This window comes from Lichenostomus cassidix, chromosome 26 (assembly GCF_008360975.1).
Source record: "Lichenostomus cassidix isolate B80296 chromosome 26, HeHo_3.0, whole genome shotgun sequence".
Classification (NCBI taxonomy): Eukaryota; Metazoa; Chordata; class Aves; order Passeriformes; family Meliphagidae; genus Lichenostomus; species Lichenostomus cassidix.
In genome coordinates this window covers 943,874-959,940 of record NC_139506.1, presented here as the reverse complement: position 1 = coordinate 959,940, position 16,067 = coordinate 943,874, and the positions used below count along the sequence as shown (strand labels likewise).

Sequence of the window (16,067 nt, the reverse complement as noted above, 5' to 3'; positions counted from 1 at the left end):
TCTCACCACTTGTAGCCTTTCTGTGAGCTCTCAGAGAGATGTGCCGATGTGTTCACACACCTTTGTGTGGCCTCAGAAGAAACGAGTAAAAATGCTGTGGTCTGTCCTCTGCAGGAGGGTCACGGTACCTTTGGCTTGCAGTGACTCTTCCCTTTTCAAAAATCAGCTGAGGCTGCGGCTCTGAGGTGGGGTGTGTTGCACGGATGGTGTGATCCCTCAGCCCTATAAATAGCTGCAGTGTGGGGGGCTTTACTTTCTGCGGAGCTGGCAGGATGGAGACAGGAGCTGTGGCTCTGAGGTGCCAGCTCTGCCAACAGCTCCAGCCTTGGGCTCCTGTTTGGCACTGGGCATTCCTGGGGCCTTAGCCAGATGGTTCAGCCCTTCAAGCTGTGGGGGAGGCAGAGGCTCACAGGCCTCGGGCTCAGTCCTGCTGAGGTAGATGATCATTTACCTTTCAAGTTCCTGACAGCATTTGGAATGAGCTGAGTTTGCACAGTGATCACATTTGCAGAGTCTACTTATTTCTAGAAGTGTGTGTGTGTGGTTTCATGTGAAAAATGACGTTGAGTTTAATTTTGTAAATGATACATTGTGTAACTGCCATGATATCTAGACTTGTGTAGGTACCATTCTGATTAGAAGGTGCAGTGAATTGGGTGTTCTTAAAATGTGAAGACAATATGTTCTAGACACGATTGGAAACAATCCTGATACAGTACATGTCAGTCTCAGGATGGAAGAGTGTGTGTGTGACATCTCAGGTTCCATCAGTTTGCTCAGAGCAGGGTGTTTGTCACACCAAGACTGCAGGTTCGATCCCCGTACAGGTCAGTCCCTTAACAGTTGGACTCTATGATAATCTCCATGGGTTCCTTCTAACTCAAATATTCTGTGATTCTGTGATTTACCCTTCTCACTGTTGATCTCTTAATAGCAGATCCTTTTTCTTGGCAGAAGAATAGGCTTTTATTCCCTTGCCTTTTTCTCCTTTTTATTTGTTTATTCCCTTTCTTTCCCCAGTTACCCAGTGGGAGACTCTTCCATGCAGCAGCAGTTATCTCGGATGCTATGTACATCTTTGGTGGCACAGTGGACAATAACATCAGAAGTGGAGAGATGTACAGGTTCCAGGTAATTTGCTGATAAACATACTCACTTCCACACCAATTTTACGTGAATCCTGGATCTGGCTTTGGCTGTGGAGTGTCTGGTTTGTCTCACTGTGAGCTCCATGACTTTAGCTCCATGGCTTTTACTACGTGGCCTTCTCACAGGCAGCCTCTGTACTTCAGATTCATCTTTCAAATGTCAATGTGTGTCTTTAAAATCTTTTGAGAAATGTTATTTGGACAGACATTTTGGTAAGGTCAAGCCCTCCAGTGCCTTCTGAAGTCCTACAGAGATCATCACAACTTTGACAAATAATTGGAAAGTGTAGCAGATGGGATTTGCCATGTTATTTCATTAAAATTGACTGTTCCTCTCCATGTGCTGTCCTGTTCAGGGCTCTGGGGCAGAGCATTTTGTATTGAGGTTTTATCTCCATGCAGCTCTCCCACTCCCATCGCACAGAACTATGGGAATTGAAAATTTTAAATCCAGGACACTCACACCAGATTAAATCCCACATACACTCAAGTTTATTTTTATTGCATGGCACCCTCAGAAAATCCTGAGAGCAGGTGAGACTCCCAGCCTCCAAATCCTCATATCTGGAAATTGTGATGAGACACAATTCTTCTCTGTTACTCTGTGTTATCTGTCTTTACCCTCACCATGGAGGAAGCCCTTGCATGTGTTTGGTTTGCTTATTACATTCTGCTTCAAGTACTACACTGAAGCTGAGTTAATAAGAAAATCCAGTGATAGTAGATGTAACCTCAGCACTTTAGGTTATAGAATCATAGTATCCAGGAATATCCTGAGCTGGAAGAGATCCCACAAGGATCATCAAGCTCAATTCCTGGCCCTGCACAGGACACCCCAGCAATCCTACCCTGTGCCTGAGGGCATTGCCTAAACACTCCTAGAGCTCTGGCAGCCTTGGGGCCATGACCATTCCCTGGGGAGCCTGTTCAGTGCCCAGCACCCTCTGGGGGAAGAACCCTTTCCCTGTCAGCCTAACCCTCCCCTGACACAGCTCCAGTCCTTCCCTGGGTCCTGTCACTGTCACAGAGAGCAGAGATCAGAGCTGTCCCTCCACTGTCCCTTGTGAAGAAGCTGAAGACCCTGAGGAGATCTGACCTCAGGCTGCTCTGCTCCAGAGTGATTTGAGATTTGAAGTTTATGTAGCCACTGAAATTAATTCTGTCTTCTATGGGGTTTTATTTTTTTAGTTTTCTTGTTACCCTAAATGCACTCTCCATGAAGACTATGGAAGACTGTGGGAAAACAGGCAGTTCAGTGACTTGGAGTTTGTTTTGGGAGAGGTGAGTAGAATTCATTGGAGAGGTGCCAATGGGGGTGTTACTGTGTGTGTGGTGTGTTTGCTGGGAAAAAGCAAATTGTGCAATGGTTGTGCCAGAAACCCTGGGAATGAATAACTGGTGAACTGTATGCTTGGCTTAGTAAATTTCACTAATCCATATAAATTTTTAAAGCTGCAAAGGAGAAGAAACTTTTAAACTGAGAAGATCTGTGCATCACTGACTCAACTTGAATTTATCAAAGTACATTATATAGAGTTGCAGTATGAAAATATACCAATGACCTCTGTACTCCCAGGTCCCAGTTGCCTCCTGGGAAGGCAAGTCAGTGGTTTGCAAACCCATTATCATTTCAAGAGCCAATTTTAATTACTGAAACAAAAGAGAATGAGAAAAAGCAGCATAGGGGAATGATTCTCTAGTAATGAAAACAGTTAAAAGATTTAACAGATAACAGGTTTTTTGAAGATAAATGTGAGAAATTTGAATTTACCTGCATTCCTTTTGCAAAAAGAAAAAATTAGAAAAAGCTTTGCAAAGCTCAGAGAACAGATCCTCAACAACAGATGAAATAAATTATGACAAACAATAGCAAAAACCATGCTGTTATTTTGAAAAGGGTATATTAAACTAAAAATCAGATGCAAGAATAAAAAGCAATATATATGACACAGCAACTTTCATTCAATGAATGTCACACAATCTCTTTCCCAAATGGTGTTTGCCATGAGCCTTTGGGGAAAAGATTTTGAATTTCATCTGTATGTGCAGAGCAGATGCAAGGCTGCCTTTGACTCTAACTTGAAATGGGTTGTAACCTGAGGTTCAGCCCACGTTTCTGTGACTTCTGCCATCTGCCACCACCATGTGATTTGGGGATAAAAGTTGCATATGTTTTCTACCTTTGCCTTTGGCAGAAGGAGGAGCGAGTCCGAGGGCACACTGCAATCATCACTGCTCGCTGCAAGTGGCTGAAAAAGAAAATCATGCAGGCCAGGGAGAGGGTGAAACAGGTGAGTATTTTGGAAAAGTAACCTTGTGGCAAGGTAAGGCTTATTCTGCCCAGGTTTGGAAATAAGGTTGTCAGGAGAAAAGTAATATCTGCTGAGACAGTTGGAGGATGGGAGCAGCATCTGATGCTAAGGTGCTCTTGAGCAAGTAAAATAAAGAGGATCATTAGTATTAATGAAGGCTACTGGGTGTGTATCAGGAGTGTAACATGGAGGAGCCAGAGTTAATCCAGTTATCTGGATTTGACAGTGTGGTTCTTGGAAGCTCTCGTTTGAGGTCTAATCTTGTGGAATGCCCCAGAGAGGTGTGTGTACCCTTCTCTGTGAGGAGGTAAGAGCTGTGTGATGAAGATGGCCCACAAGATTAGACAGATTAGAGGGAAGGAAGGCAGTGCTAAGGGTTTCAGTTGCCTCTGTTCCCTTACCCTTTGTATTTTTTTGCTTTTTCCAGGGCTGAAAGTCTGGTGCCTCTGATCATTGTCTATTAATTTAACTACTTCCAGCTTTTCTGCAGCAAACATTTAATGGCTTTTGGGGAGATGGTAGCACAAAAGTCAAAGTGAAACTTGAAGTAACAGAGTGTTTCAAAATACTTGTGTGTAGCAGTTTGAACTTTGCCTTTGCAAGGCAGTCTGTGGAATCTGCTCCCACCTGTCCCTCCTCCACAGAGTGAGGCTGTTCCTGCTGCAGGCAGAAGTGTGAGCTCAGTGCAGTTCATTCCTCCCATGCTCTGAAGTCCTGCTTCTGACCTGTATCCAGGGGCTTACTTGTGTTCTGATCCATGTGTGTCCCAGGATATGGAGCACTGAGTCTTAAGATAGATGAATTGCTTGTTACCTTGAAGATAATCCTAAAGTTAAAGAGATCTTGGGTCCTGAAGAATGTGGAGTAAGGAGAAGGAGCCTCTGGTTTGGTGGTAACTTGTGTGAACTGGCACAGCCTTGTGCCATGTTTGGGTGGTGTTTGTGTTTCATTAGAAATCAAAGCAAGACATTGAGGAGGAGGGACACACGACATGCCAGAAGGATGGGATTGGTGGGAATGTCAAGCTGTGCCGCCTGCAGCCACTGCTGGAAGTGCCTATCAGAGAGGCTGAGGCCCAACCCTTTGAGGTGCTCATGCAGTTCCTGTACACGGATAAAATAAAGTACCCCCGCAAAGGTAGGGCAGCAGGGTGAAGGAACACTGGCACTGGGGGGGGAGGGGGGCAAATACATTTTGAAACAGCAGGATCAAGCATTTGCAAGTGATCGGTCCTGTTCTGAGCACTTAATTACTCACCTGAGATTAAAAAAAAAGGTATTTATCAGAGCATACTAACCATCCTTTTTTTTCCCCTAACTCTTTTCAAATATCAAGGAATAACAAGTTCTTGATCCTTCCAAAAGGTGCAAAAAACCCTAAACAAACAAAAATATTGTGGTATTTTGAACATCACAGCATCCTGCCTGGGAGGATCATGTATCTTATCCCGGCTTGGCTTATTTCCTTTTTCTGATATTGGTTTGATCCATTTTAAACTGAGCCCACATAGAAAGGTGTGCAAGCCGGTATTTATCACCTCTTAAAAATCCAGTCTGAAGGACTACCTCAAAAAAGGAAAAATCCATTTGATGCATCCATTGAAGTTCTCTGAGTTCAAAATGCTTGTGGGTGGGGAAGTAAAAGGCAGAGATCTCACAGCTCCCACACTGGGAATTCAGCTCCTGGCCGTGAGTGGTGAGGGCTGTGGGGCCATGGGAGTGGGGCTGGATAGGAGTGGGTGCAGTGAGGAATTCCTGCTGCTGGGGCTGGGGAAGCTGCAGCCATGGGGCACAGTGAGATACAGCTATCCTAGCACTGAGCTGTGCTTCAGCTTCACTCCAAGATCTTTCCTCTCTGCAAATGTAATTCTCAGAAAAAAGTGGTGTACATTTCTGCCAGGGCTTTTCCTGTGAGGAGGCCTGTGTGAGAATGGTCCCACTGAATGGGGATGAGGGAACTGCTCCCTCGATTCTGCTGGTGTTGCCAGGTCCTGCTCCCAGCTGTTTGCTGATCCTCAACACCCTCATCTCGGGACAAGCTCAGGCCAAGAGAAGGCTTGGACCCCTGAGCTCTTCCCATTGCTACAGGCTTCCCAGGCAGCCTGCTTCTCTTCTGCAAGCCCATGAGAGGTTCTCCCTGGTACTTCCCTTCCTGCTGGGATCCTCCATGGGCCCTACCCTGCCCATTTGTATTCCTAGTTGCTCCTCTCAGTTCAGAGAGCAGCACCCTGGGGAGCTATCCAGAGGCTGAGCTAATGGAATTGGGCATGCTCATCAAATGGGATTTTCCAATTAGACACAGGGAAGGCACGTGACATGCAAGAGGGCTTTTCTCTATTAAAAAGTAGTTAGAGCAGATGGGCAGAGATCTCTTGTGAGGAAAGCAAAGGCCATGGGGAATTATTCTTTGAGTTGGTGTCCCAGTAGCCGCATTGCAGTGGCCTACAAGGGTCTCCTCTGCCCCTCTCTCACTTCAACCCTCCTAGACCAGCTGTGGGTCTGTGCAGGCTGAAGCACAGAGTGCCTTCATAAGGGTCTGCCAGAATCAGGGAGCTAATACTGTGTAAAACCCAATGGCTCTGGCAGGGCTCTTGGCAGCTGGGCACTGTGAGACATTGGGCTGCAAGCTCCAAAACTTGACTGGGATTTTAGAGGCTTCACTTTCTTTTGAGGGTTTCAAAAAAATTGTGATCCAAATTGTCACAAAATCTTTGTCTAAGAAATCCTTTGGGGTGGCTGTTGCATGCTTCAAATTTGAACCTCCTTTTCTAGAATTGATTCAAATTTCATCTAACCAGGAATGGATTTTTTTTCTTCGTAAAAATGCATTACCTGTTCTACCATCTGATTGCTCTGATTGATATAAAAAGAAACGCTTCTAGAAGGGTTCCTCTCTTTGTTCTGTGAGCTCTCCAGCAGTTTTCCCTCTTGCAATTTCAGGTCATGTGCAGGATGTGTTACTCATTATGGATGTGTACAAACTGGCCTTAAACTTCAAACTCTCTCGGCTGGAACAGCTCTGCCTTCAGTATATTGAAGCATCCGTGGATCTGCAGAATGTGCTCATTGTGTGTGAGAATGCTAACAAACTTCAGCTGGATCAGCTAAAGGTAATCACATTCTGCATACAAAACTGATAAGAAATTTTTAAGAATAAAATTTATGTAATTGATTTTTTGCCAAAGCTATCGGCTTTTGCAAATTCATCATTCCTATAATTACAGTTGCTTGAGTATATTTAGCATGGGTTGTCCTGCAGTGGCTTGTGATATTATGTAGGCATTTTTCAATAAGTGCTCAGTATTTTTGCATATCTGCTTTGTAGAATGTCAAGGGCAGAGTGACTTTGGCTCTTCATCAGTTCACTCTTGCTGCAGCAAGATGGAACCAGTGCATTTCCTGGTCTTGCTGTGTTGTACATACTGAGACTGCAGATAAGTTCTTTCACCTGGACTGATGGAAAAACTAAATTCTGCTGTCAGGCCCTTGCTCTGAAAAACAAAATGTGCCAGTGATTCTCTATCTCTGTTGTGGGTGAGGAGCTTTCGGATGTTTGGTGAGAGTCAGGGTAGAGTTGATGCCCAACTGCAGCCCAAGAGGTGCTGGCTGTGCTGATCCCAGCACAATGCCCGGAGCCAGTCCTGCTGAGCCTGCAGAGAAGGTTCTGCCCAGTCCAAGAGCCAGAGCAGGACCGTGCAGTGCCTGCTGCTGATTTTCAGCCTGTGCACACCAGTGACCATATTGCTGGTGGCTGCAAGCAAAGTGAGGCTGGAGAAAGAAATATACACCAGCACTTCCTCTGGCACTGTGTGTGTGTGCACTGGGTTTGGGTGAGGAAAGGCTTCTGGGAGGACAGCAGCAGAGTCAGCAGCAAGTATGTAAATGCTGGCACAGCCTTTGGTGCATGGCATGGTGCATGATGATGGTGGATGATGCCATCAGCTGCCCAGAAGCTCAAGCGTTGGTGGATCTGGTGCCCCCTCCTGCCCTGGCTACCTCTGGGATAACAGGAGCTCTTCCACATGGCTCCAGTCAGGCATCTTGTCTGCCCATGTGCTCATTAGTCCTCAAGGGTGGGTCCTCTGTAGAAAGCTGCTCTTTCCAGCATCCCAGTCATCGTTTAAAACATTTCACAGGTGAATCCTGACAGATACCTTTGGATCCCAGGTGAAATAAACTGGCAGAAAACAGACAGTAGTAATGATTCTTTGGGTGAACTTGTACTCACCTTATGGTGAGCTGGTATAGATTGCATTTATTGCTTATTAAAATATCCTGAAGGAAAGCCTTGGTTCATACTGAGAAATGAAGTGCCCTTTTTTTTGTCTCTAACTGTTTAGCATTAGGTCTGGTTCATTTGTCACCTTTTCACCACACTGATTTTTGTAAGAAGTTTGTCGCACAAGAGCCTTCCAGAGCTGTTGAACTGTTTGCTGTGTTTACAGAAAAGGCTCAGGCAAATCCCACACAAGGAATCCTCCAAACTCTTTGGACCCATGATGGAGGGTGTCAAGTGTTAAGATCTCTTCAGCCTTTTAATTAACTTTTGGTATCTAATTATGTTAAGAGTTATTATGAGATAGCAACCTATCTTCATTATCTCAGTGAAGTTTTTGGTGTCTCCTGAGATTCTTGTTTTAGAAATCTTTGTAAGAGCTCGATGGGAGACAATTAATCTCTTCCTTATTAGTATTTCTAGTCAAGTTTTTCTAGATGCTTAGAATTGTCCTGAATTTCCTGTTCAAGTAGGAGCCTAAATGGTCATTAAGGAAGGATAAGGATATCACTGTTTGATAATTCCAGCTGCAGGATCCATGTGGAGATTCAAAGGAAAGGATGGCTGATGGCATGTGCAGCATGTAACATTTATGGGATGCTGTAAGATGACTTCAAGCAATAAACCATAAACTTTTGTATTAATATTGGTGTATTTTTAAGGAACATTGCCTGAACTTTGTGGTGAAGGAATCCCATTTTAATCAAGTCATAATGATGAAGGAGTTTGAGCATCTTTCTTCATCCCTCATTGTGGAGATTGTCCGGAGAAAGCAGCAGCCTCCTGTCCGAACACACTCTGACCAGCCGCTCGACATTGGTAACCTTCCTGCTTTATGGAGCAATTCCTTGTGCTGGTTTGGCATTGCTAATGGTTTGTTTAGCCTGGGAAGCAATCTGGGAAGCAACCCTCTGCAGCCCACCAGTTCCCAGTTGGGATAACTGCTCAGGCTCTCTCCTGGACTGACAAAGAGCACAACAGTTCTTTTCCCAGTGAGTTTGAATCAGAGCAGTGTCCCATCAACAGTGTCTTACTCAGCATTTTAACAACCTGACACACAACACCAGGAATGATATAATGAAATTTTCGAAGGCTACAAAGTTCAGAGGCATTGGCAGTGTTGGTGTGGAATGCTGCACAAAAATAATTGGGAACTGGAGAGAAAGAGAAGGAAGCTAGTCATGGAAGGTCAAGTAGAAAGGCTTTGGCTGGCACTTGTCCCAGAGAGAGAGGTTTGGGAAGGTGGCACAGCCAGTTCTGTATCCAGAGCTGGAATGGTGTGAGAGACCCAAATATTAAAAATTGAAAGATGAAATTTGAAAATATGAGTGAGTTTGGAGCAGACTTGGATGTGCTCTGTTTCTCAGTTCTGTATTTACAAAGGTTGATTAAAATATCAGATAAAAGAAGCCTTTTGTTGCTAGTTTGGGAAAGATTTTTCATTAAGACACAATATTTTATATTCCTTGTGGTTGGAAATAGTGAAAAGGAGGGGGAAAATCAGCTTTCATATCTGTAGAGAGCACCTGTCAGTGTGGCCGTGGCCAGAGTTTGCTGTCAGTGGCAGAAAGCAGACCTAACACCTTTGGTTCTGGGATGGGCATTAGGGAATGAGCTGTGGTGGGGAAGGATGAAGCTCATTTTGCTCCAAGGTTATGAGGAAGGATTTGCCTCAAACTCACACTGAGAATCCCAAAGGAAAGAGGGACTGGAGCTCAGGCTTGGCTGTGTATTAGTTTGATAGTACCTGATCAGCATGTCTTTATTTCATTATGTTTAATTTCAGGAACATCTTTAATTCAGGACATGAAGTCTTACCTGGAAGGAGCTGGGACTGAATTCTGTGATATCACCCTGCTCCTGGATGGGCACCCACGGCCAGCCCACAAAGCCATCCTGGCAGCTCGCTCCAGGTGAGCTCTCTTCCTAACACTGTGTGCAAAGGACAGTGCAGTGCTGGGCAGTCTGTGCTCAGCTGCCTTGGTTTAGAAGACAAGGAACAACTTATATCTGCATGAAGTGTTAAGATGCAGCTTTGCTCAGTGAGTGTAATAAGCCTTTAAGCAGTAGTGATTAAATTTTTTTTTCCATTTGATACCCAGCAGGGAGAGATAGGAGGAAATTAAAACTGCAGAGATTCTCCAGAGGGTGTGTGAGAAGCTGCACTGCAAGACAAAGCATCTGTAAAATCACAGGAGGGGCAAAAGGGTGGAAAACATAAGGTGGTTTCAGTGAAGTGGAAAGCAACAGATGTCCACTGAGGTCAGAAGGAGCCTTCTGACAGTGAACAATTCATATTGAATCATGTAGAACTTGAATTTCTTTCTCCCTTTCTGGTTTTTAAGACTGGCTATGAATAAACATAACAAAAATGGTGCATGACAGAGACTAGAGTGCTCCCATGCTTTATGCAGAGGACCTGCTGAAGGTGGGACTGTCTTCCCTCCTCAGGACGTGGGTGAAGTGGATTTGCCCTGCACTTCTATGTTCTGTGGACCTGCACCTTATGTTCCACCAAACATTAAGTGTTCACATAAAATTACTATTTCAAATACTGTCACAATTTTTTTTCCAGACCCAGTAACAATATTCAGTATTAGTTATCCTGGTGTTTTACCAGAAGCATTTCACAGCTCTTAAAACAGCCCTGATGATTGGCAGCCTGTAGATACCAAGGAAATTCATAATGCTTTAAGCTCTCTACTGGGTCTTATGCAAATTAGAGAAAAAATCAAAGCACCATGTGTCCTAATTTTCAAGAAACAGACGAATTTCAGGTAGTTTTGATGGTAATTAGGGGATTATATTTGGAGTTTTCACTGGCAGATATATATGAAAAAAATAAATTAGCAGTGTTTTTGCCCAGGTTGTCACCTGAATTTGTTGCTTTGGAAGCTGCAGTTCTGAATAGCAGCCTTTGAACAATACTGGGTTAAACCATCTGTCTGCAGAATGTGTTATATCAGTTTTATTTCCCTTTCCAGTTACTTTGAAGCCATGTTCCGTTCCTTCATGCCAGAAGATGGGCAAGTGAACATTTCTATAGGTGAAATGGTTCCCAGCAAGCAAGCGTTTGAGTCCATGCTTAGATACATCTATTATGGAGAAGTGAACATGCCTCCTGAAGACTCCCTGTATCCTTAAATTTGAAGGAGTTGAAGGATCTGTCTGAGTGGATGTCCAGCAGGTCATCTTCCTTTTGCTTTGGATTGCCTGGCACAGAGTGGGAGGATGGTCTGTCAGGGGGGCACCCCAGGCTCTGCCCTTCCACTCCTCACATGGATTTGTCTGCCATCAGCGTTCTCACCTTTGCTTTCTGGTTTATTCCTCAATGGGATGAACAGATACCTCTTTGCAGCACCTTACTACTACGGCTTCTCCAACAACAGACTCCAAGCCTACTGCAAGCAGAACCTGGAAATGAATGTCACAGTGGAGAATGTGCTCCAGGTAATTGTCCCCAGGCACTTTAATTAGTCACTTAGAGGAAAGCCAAGGGGTCTGGTCAGGTGGGTACCCCCAGTGCCAGCTCACTGCGACACACAGACAGGTCTCACTGGCCAAACCCTTGCAGTGGCAGTAGCCCTGTGTGATGATGTTTGTGGGAACCCAGCCTTCAGCAGCATTGTTTCTTACCTGGTATTGTGTCACTTCTGTTCCTGTGCTGCAGGGTTCAACAGGTACTGCTCACCTGGCTCCTTGTGAGCTCATCCCCCATCACAGAACTGTGTTTCTAAAAGTCTTTTTAAGATGACCAAGTGCTCAACACTCAACTATAAACCCTTTTTGGCAGACATTTGTTCCAGGGCAAATGGTGATCTGCAGGTGACAGACATTAGTCTTGTTTTATCAGTGATGCTGACAGGATCTGGCAGTGGAGTTTGAGCTAACAAAATATATATTTTATATATAAAAATGTATATATATTGGCCCTCAGTGCCAATGCTAGCTCCCAGACAGGCAGCCTGAACCTCTGTAGCACGAGCAGCAGCAGTTCCTGCTGATTAGTTCTTGAGGACTCCATGCATTTTAAATCCAAAGCTTGTTTTTGAATAGTTGAGAAAATATTCAGTTTGTAATGCAAACTGGAGATGTTCCGTAGCTAAGAGGAGTTACCCACTCTGAGTTAGGACTGTTGGTGCATCTGAGCTGTGCAGAAGAGAAATCACATCTTTGCTCCTGCTCTAGATTTTAGAGGCAGCTGACAAGACCCAGGCCCTGGACATGAAGAGGCACTGCCTTCACATCATTGTCCACCAGTTCACCAAGGTTGGTTGCATCTTTTCTGCTTTTGAGAGCTGCTGTCCTCTGTCACTGTCATGGTTAAAGACACATTAATATAGGAATCAATTTAATTCTTCCTCGTGTGAGACAGCTGAGAGCTGGCTGCATGTCACTGACACTCTGACAGGACTGCTAGGCAGACTTCTCACACCAAAGTAAATGAAAGACTAGAACAAGCTAATCTAGAAATGTGAAGCCCTTCCAAGCCAGATGTCACCCAATGTTGCTTCCATTTCCAGTTGTTCCAACTGTTAATTTTGTGCCATGTCCTCATTAGGTTCCTGTGTGTATGGCAGGGTAAGTTTGTTGTGTATTGAGGGCACAAATCTCTCCCTCACTAGCAGTTATCAGTGTGCTCCTCATATTTCCCTTGAAGTATTCTCTGTCATACATATCATATTGTCATGTGCTCTAAAACGAATTACCATGTCCTGGCTGGGCTCTCTGTGATATCCATGTTCAAGGACTCCATGGTCTTAGAGGTCCTTTCCAGTCTTGACAATTCTGTGGTTCTGTTTTGATGGGATTATGCATTAGTGGCGGGAAGGGTCAAGAGCCTGATGTGCTGATACTCCTGTTCTCACTTGAGAGAATAAGGATATTGTCATTTAGTTGTTCCTGTGAGACGTGATCCCTCCATTAGAGTTCCCCAGCATGTCATCAGTTCATTGCTCAACTCATTAGCATTGCTGAAATAGGTAGATAAATCGTAGGAATTGGGATTTCTGGATGCTACACACATACCGATAATAATTCCCTAGTTAATATTCAAGTAGCTTGCTCTCCTTTGTATATTTAAACTCACAATCCTCCTGGGGAAGAAGAGCACTGCTACATCCCATTAGTGTCTGGAGAGGAGACAGGAAGGTGTTCAGGCTCTTCATTAAATGCCAAAGTTGCCAGAGCGTGACGCATTTTACATTCAGAAATAACTGAAAATGCATAAAAAGCATTGAGAGTGGAGCCAGCATCCAGGAATCACTCCCAGAGGAGAGTCTGCAGCATAAGGTTACAGCCCCTGCCTTCATCCTATCTTTTCTTCTGGCCCTGTGAGTCCTGTGGAGTCGCCCAGTTCAGCATGGGTGGGGAATGGTTCCACTGCAGGGTACAGGACATCCCTGGGCTTGGGGTCAGTGCCTTGCAGCCGCTGAGGGCTGAAATATCACAGTATCACTTCCAGTGGCGGCCACAGGAGGACGAGGAGGTTGGTGTGATTCTCCCTAGAATGTACAGGGGAAAATGGACATTGCAACACTGGGAGGCAGCGATGGAGCTGGAGGGCGTTCCTCAGCTGTACTTCCTTACCAGGATGTGGGGAAATGTTTTATATTTAAACTATTGACTGATAGAGCAGTGTTCATCAAAACGTGGCTGGAAGGCTGTCAAGCAGATGTGCACGGAGAAATCTCAATTATGCAATGTTTTTCATTGGCCTGAGAGGCCTCACTGTGTGATTCTTGGCCTGGGCTGGGTGACTCAGTGTGGCTGGGCACGGACACTCTCTGCTCTGCTCCTGGGCCAGCCACAGGCTCTGAGGGGGATTTGTTCTCGGGCACAAGCCTCATGGGTCACCGGGGCTCAGGCAGGCCAGGTCTCTGCTTGTGGGATCTCCTGTTCTTCCAGTTACTTAATGCTGCTCTGGATATGGACTGTTAAGGAGTTTTTCCCCACAGCAGGACCATTACTGAAGAGCTGTTTCCCAGAGGTTCACTGCTTTGGGCAATGTATTTTCAGGCTCTTGTGTGTCAGTGTTGTGCAAAAGCCCTAATAAACCTGCTGTTGTGATGTGTTTGTAGTGACACCCTGATCTGTTCGGCAGTGCGTGCCTGGGGTGGAGCAGGATCCCACCAGTGCTAAGGGGGTCTCTCTCCTTCCCAGTCCTGGCAGACCCTTTGACTGGGGATATTGCTACAAGCACCTCCTGAGCTCTTTCTGAAAGCATCCTCAGCCGTTTCCTTCCTGGCTTTCAGAGGTTGCTCAGGACATCTTTATTCTTTATCCCAGTGCAGCTCCCTAGAGCAAGGTGCGAATCTCAGTTCAGGTAAGGTGGGTGGGTGAGTGTTCATGCACAGTCTGCCTGGAGGCTGGTTGTGTGTTAGTGCCTCTGAACAGAGGCATTACTGGCTCCTTACCATGAGGTTGTGGAGAAGGAAGAAATGTGTAGAGCTCCTTTTTGCTAACAGTTGAGCTTCTGAACAGTCTAAAAGCATAAAGTTTGTTGTAGATTCTCATCTATCTGATGTGGTGGTTTTTGTTGGCAAATGCTCCAGTGACCTGCTTTGACTGCAGGAAGAATGCCAGCAGAAACCAGCATGGACGCTGAGAAGAGTTTTTCCTCAGGAGCACAGAGATCAGGCCCTGAGCCACGTTCTCAATGCAAGAACACAGATCTCAGAGCTCGGGCTGTGCTGGTGCCCAGCAGTGTTGTTAGGAGAGTGCTCAGTTAGTGTCACTTAGCAGTGGGGCTGTCAGTACCAATACAGGGGCAGCTCTGGGGGCAGATTCCTGCTGCTCTCCACTCCTAGCAGTCTGAATTTGGTTCTAAGCCCCAGCTGGAGCCTTGTGGTCTGTTTCCTGCAGCCCAGCCCCACAACTGGGATCTCATGTTGTCTGTGCCCAGCCTGACTTGCTGTGGAGTGCCAGGGATAAAGGGGTAATACATGATCTGTGATTTGGGGAGGGTTTTAATTTCTTCCTGTTTTTTCTGTTCTGTTTTCCTTGAAGGTCTCCAAGTTGCCAAATCTCCGCTCGCTCAGTCAGCTCCTCCTCCTTGACATCATAGATTCCTTAGCTACCCACATCTCAGACAAGCAGTGTGCGGAGCTGAGTGCAGACATATGACATGCCTTGGTAATCCACCTTCTCATTTGTTCCTCAAAAACACTGGCACTTTAGTGCTGGCTCTCTGGTTTACTATTAAGTACTGAGCAGCTCAGCGTCTGCACACTACAGCAGCCTTGGAGGAGCAGGGACAGCTGAGGTGCTCTCTCTGGATTTGCTGGGTTTGTACCTTCGTTCAGCATTTGGGCTTTGTTACATTTGTTACCCAAATGTAGACTTGAAATCATTGCAGGCACGAATTAATTGCACATGGTTTGGGGAGTTACTAAGTTAATAAAAAAGGCCATTATTATTTTCACACTGTAAAATCAAGCAGTCATGAGTAAGAGAGTCGCTAATCTTTGGAAACACAATATTTAATGAATCCTATTTAAAGAGCTTCAGCTGACCAAGCCCGGGGGCTGTAAGGGGAAGTCAGACAGAACGAAACTGGGAACAAGAGCGCGTGGTGTTCACCAGGGGACTGGCCCTCGGACCAGAATGTAGTGACTTTTCAGAGACTTCATGGTGTGGATTAACAGATAAACCCCTGTGCAACTGCCTGGATTGGTGGGCTGTGGGAATCCAGACCTGTGCTCTGCAGCAGGTCAGACTGGAAGATTACAGCAGTCCTTTCTGACCATCAAATCCATTAATCCTGTCTTGCTAAGCCTTTCTAAATCTATTTATTAATAAAGAATTAACATCATCTCCTGGCATTTCATGATTGACTTGGATTTCATTTTGGAAAAAAATTAAGCAAAAAACCTTCGGAGCTTGATGAAGGTCACATTGTTAAAAATAAATGTGTTACATCTTGTTACTAATTTTATATTGAAGTGTCTCTGTGAGCCCTTGCCTTTGCAGGAAGGTGAATGAAGGCAGAGTGCCCTTCCCTGCCTGTGCAGGAGCAACTGCTGTTCCCTCCCCTTGCTCCATGCTGCATTCTTCCCACACTGCAGAGTGGAGAGGAGAGGAGCTTCACCTCTCCCCACTGCTGGATGGTGTTGGTTGGAGAGCATTAGAAATGTGGTGTTGGTGAAGTGTCTGCTGGTGGAACTGTCCCAGCCCTGCCCAGAGCCCTTGAGAGTGCTCCAGGAGGGAGTGACAAGCTGGGAATCATAACCTTGTCCTGCTCCAGCTGCAGGGGCTGCTCTCTGCTTAGCTGGAGTGGTGCAGGATCCCTGCCAAGACATGCAGGTCTCACCCTTGCAGCCATGATTTTCAT

The 16,067-nt window shown here is 45.4% G+C and overlaps 1 protein-coding gene across 1 annotated transcript in view; it reads left to right on the top strand.

Moving 5' to 3' along the window:
- The window catches only part of LZTR1 (leucine zipper like post translational regulator 1), a 34,285-nt gene extending 18,727 nt beyond the window's left edge, over positions 1-15,558 (top strand). Inside the window, exons 10-20 of the mRNA XM_085083118.1 lie at positions 1,021-1,131; positions 2,337-2,429; positions 3,344-3,439; positions 4,414-4,597; positions 6,400-6,569; positions 8,398-8,554; positions 9,522-9,648; positions 10,720-10,869; positions 11,080-11,185; positions 11,924-12,004; positions 14,744-15,558. Coding sequence (XP_084939244.1) covers positions 1,021-1,131; positions 2,337-2,429; positions 3,344-3,439; positions 4,414-4,597; positions 6,400-6,569; positions 8,398-8,554; positions 9,522-9,648; positions 10,720-10,869; positions 11,080-11,185; positions 11,924-12,004; positions 14,744-14,860 — 1,392 coding nt within the window. The 3' untranslated portion in view covers positions 14,861-15,558. The remainder of the gene's footprint in view (positions 1-1,020; positions 1,132-2,336; positions 2,430-3,343; positions 3,440-4,413; positions 4,598-6,399; positions 6,570-8,397; positions 8,555-9,521; positions 9,649-10,719; positions 10,870-11,079; positions 11,186-11,923; positions 12,005-14,743) is intronic.
- Positions 15,559-16,067: the final 509 nt, after the last annotated feature.